The sequence below is a fragment of the Cyprinodon variegatus genome, unplaced genomic scaffold, assembly GCF_000732505.1.
Source record: "Cyprinodon variegatus isolate N-32 unplaced genomic scaffold, C_variegatus-1.0 Scaffold2296, whole genome shotgun sequence".
In the NCBI taxonomy this organism is placed as follows: Eukaryota; Metazoa; Chordata; class Actinopteri; order Cyprinodontiformes; family Cyprinodontidae; genus Cyprinodon; species Cyprinodon variegatus.
Window position 1 is genome coordinate 22,688 of NW_015152749.1, and position 2,500 is coordinate 25,187.

A 2,500-nucleotide genomic window follows, 5' to 3' on the forward strand; every position below is an offset into this window, starting at 1 on the left:
TAAGGCCTTAGTTTTAGTTTGAAGAATTCAATGCCTTTTAAGACTTTTTAAGGACCCGCAGGAACCCTGTAAAAACACTAGAATGAAGTCATTAAACCACGACCCATCTGAGAAAGAAAGCTCCCACCATGCTTTCTGTCATACAGAAATAGTCATTTGAACAGTCATTTCAAAGTTCTGATACTGACAATAATTTGATTTAACCGATGCTAAAGTATAACTTTACATTCTAGACAGAGATTCTTGGAAGAGATGTAATAAAATACAACTTTATTATCGTAATATTATGACTTTATTCTCATAATGTTGTAACATTATAAATTATAATGCTACAATTAATTAATTAATTAACTAATCACCACGAACGTGTTAGTTTTAGGTATAAATAATGATCTACTGATTATTCCTCACTGACCGGACTTTTCCGTTAATTAAGGATATTTTTTGTTATATTCTATTTTGAACATCATGGCAACAAACTGCATCCAGCTCCTTGTGTCTGCCGGTGATAAAAGCCAGAAATCCATTTACCTTCTTCATCTCTGCTCTCCACCACTTCAGGCTGAATATCTGATGCAAAAAAAGGAAAACAATTATTATTCAGCAGAGAAGACATGAGTATCTTTCACAGAAAAAACCTTAAAACAAAATATCCTACCGTTATTACAGGTGTCCTCAGCTTTCTTGTTGCTGCTTCGAACTTTTTTATGTCTCGTATTCTTAAAAAAAAAAATAAAATAAGAAAGTTGTGGATCAATGCCAGTAAGGAACACCAGCAATCAGCTGGTTCTATCTAAGGAAAACCAGCTGGTTTTCCTTAGATAGAAAACTTTGAATCAATCTGACTGGATGATCTGGTGAACTGGAAGAGATGACATGATGTGAATTGGAGCTATAGAAATAAACTGAATAGAACTGATCTCTTCTCAGGAAAAGAAGAGGAGACAGAAGAGCTTCAAGGTGGAAACACGGAGCTTTCCTTTACAATACAATTAATTTGAGATGTTTTTTTCTTAAACATCAATCATTTTATTTCATTGACAAATTGTCTTACCTGCTCAAATTAAGGGACATTCAAGAAAAATTTACTGACATATTATTAAATTTTTCATTTTGGATGATTCTAATATTAAATAAAAATTATTTGTTTCGTTTTTTTCCACTTCTTAATACTTACTTTTTGTTATAGTAAAACTAAACATGAAGAGTGAAGCTGAAAAAAGATGTTTAAAAGGCACAGCTTCTCTAACACAGTATGAATAAGATGGGGACGCACTGTGATGACGTCAATTGATTCATTCATTGATCAAATTTTAAAATCTGAATTACTAACTTTGATCACCACCTTGTTCGTTATAAATGCCTTTTCTGGTTTTCTAAATATTTAATTCCCACGTTTAAAACACAACAAATGTCTACTCATCGCATTTTTTTAGTGACTGTTTCTCAAACAGTTATTTATCAACGTAAAAAAAAAAACACTTCAACTGACAAAGCGGGAGTAATTATAACATTATTAACAGTAAAAATGTAACTTCAACTAGTTTTGAAATCTTAAATCATATTTTATAAAATCCTTTACACAAGTTGGGGTTGTTTCGCTAAGCTAGGCTGCTAACTAACAAGCTAGCATTAGCACATTATTTAGCATCGAAACAAACAAAATGACGCTAAGCTTCCACATTCTGCTAAAACCGCTTCCAGCTGTAGTTCACAGAGATAAAAATGTCATTCCTACCTGTTTCATTGTCATGTTATCCTCTAACAGCCGCTGACGTGCAGATAAACAAACGTGTTCTCAGCTGCAGATAGCCACATGCTACCTACTGCGCATGTGTGAAACCACCTTACTACGGAGGCCCGCAAGGACAGCGCGCTGTTCGGATACGTATGTGAAGGGTACTTCTGGATAGTTTATGATTTCTTCTTTTAATTAGAAATTTCTACCTTATTGATTCATATGTTTAAATAAGTCGATCCTAGAGTGGATTAAAACTATCTGTTTTAAACCAACGACCATTGAAATATAGAACTAACTCTCTAGATCCAGTCAGGCGGGTTCGCCTCCCGCAGTGTGTCGGTATTTTATGCAGATCTGTGTTTGTTTGTCTGAACAGGTTAAACTGGAACCAGAGGTCCAAGAAACCAAAGTCCAGGAACTGAGTTGGAGTCCCACTCATCCACCCACGGTCAGTGGGAGCTGACCATGGAGGACACGGGGTTCATCTGACTGACTGGGACACGCGATCATTTCCTTTAAATCCACGCGACCTCTAGAAGAATGGGCAGCCGGAAAAATGGCTTCACGAAGGAAAGCTTTATTTTATCTGTGGACGTCGGTACGACGTCAATCAGGTGCCATGTGTACGATAAGGAGGCGAACATCCGAGGATCCTGCACCAGCGAGGTATTCCCATCCCCGCGTGACACCGCGTCCTGTCACCCATTAGAAGCTGTCACCCACGGGAGGAGCTGCGCGTGTTTCCTCATAGAAACTGTT

General features: G+C 36.9%; 2 protein-coding genes and 1 long non-coding RNA gene across 3 annotated transcripts in view; 1 reads left to right on the forward strand and 2 right to left on the reverse strand.

Moving 5' to 3' along the window:
• LOC107080757 (nucleolin-like) overlaps nucleotides 1–107 on the reverse strand; it is a 14,621-nt gene extending 14,514 nt beyond the window's left edge. The window contains exon 1 of the mRNA XM_015368962.1: nucleotides 98–107. Within this exon, the coding sequence (XP_015224448.1) occupies nucleotides 98–107 (10 nt within the window). The remainder of the gene's footprint in view (nucleotides 1–97) is intronic.
• Nucleotides 108–522: 415 nt separating this feature from the next.
• On the reverse strand, nucleotides 523–1,876 carry LOC107080759. The gene is made up of 3 exons (XR_001480980.1): nucleotides 1,739–1,876; nucleotides 659–719; nucleotides 523–570 (listed from the first exon to the last, which is right to left on the reverse strand). It is a non-coding gene; the product is annotated as an uncharacterized LOC107080759 (long non-coding RNA).
• A 40-nt stretch (nucleotides 1,877–1,916) lies between these two features.
• LOC107080758 (putative glycerol kinase 5) overlaps nucleotides 1,917–2,500 on the forward strand; it is an 8,183-nt gene continuing 7,599 nt past the window's right edge. Inside the window, exon 1 of the mRNA XM_015368963.1 lies at nucleotides 1,917–2,407. Within this exon, the coding sequence (XP_015224449.1) occupies nucleotides 2,282–2,407 (126 nt within the window). The 5' untranslated portion in view covers nucleotides 1,917–2,281. The remainder of the gene's footprint in view (nucleotides 2,408–2,500) is intronic.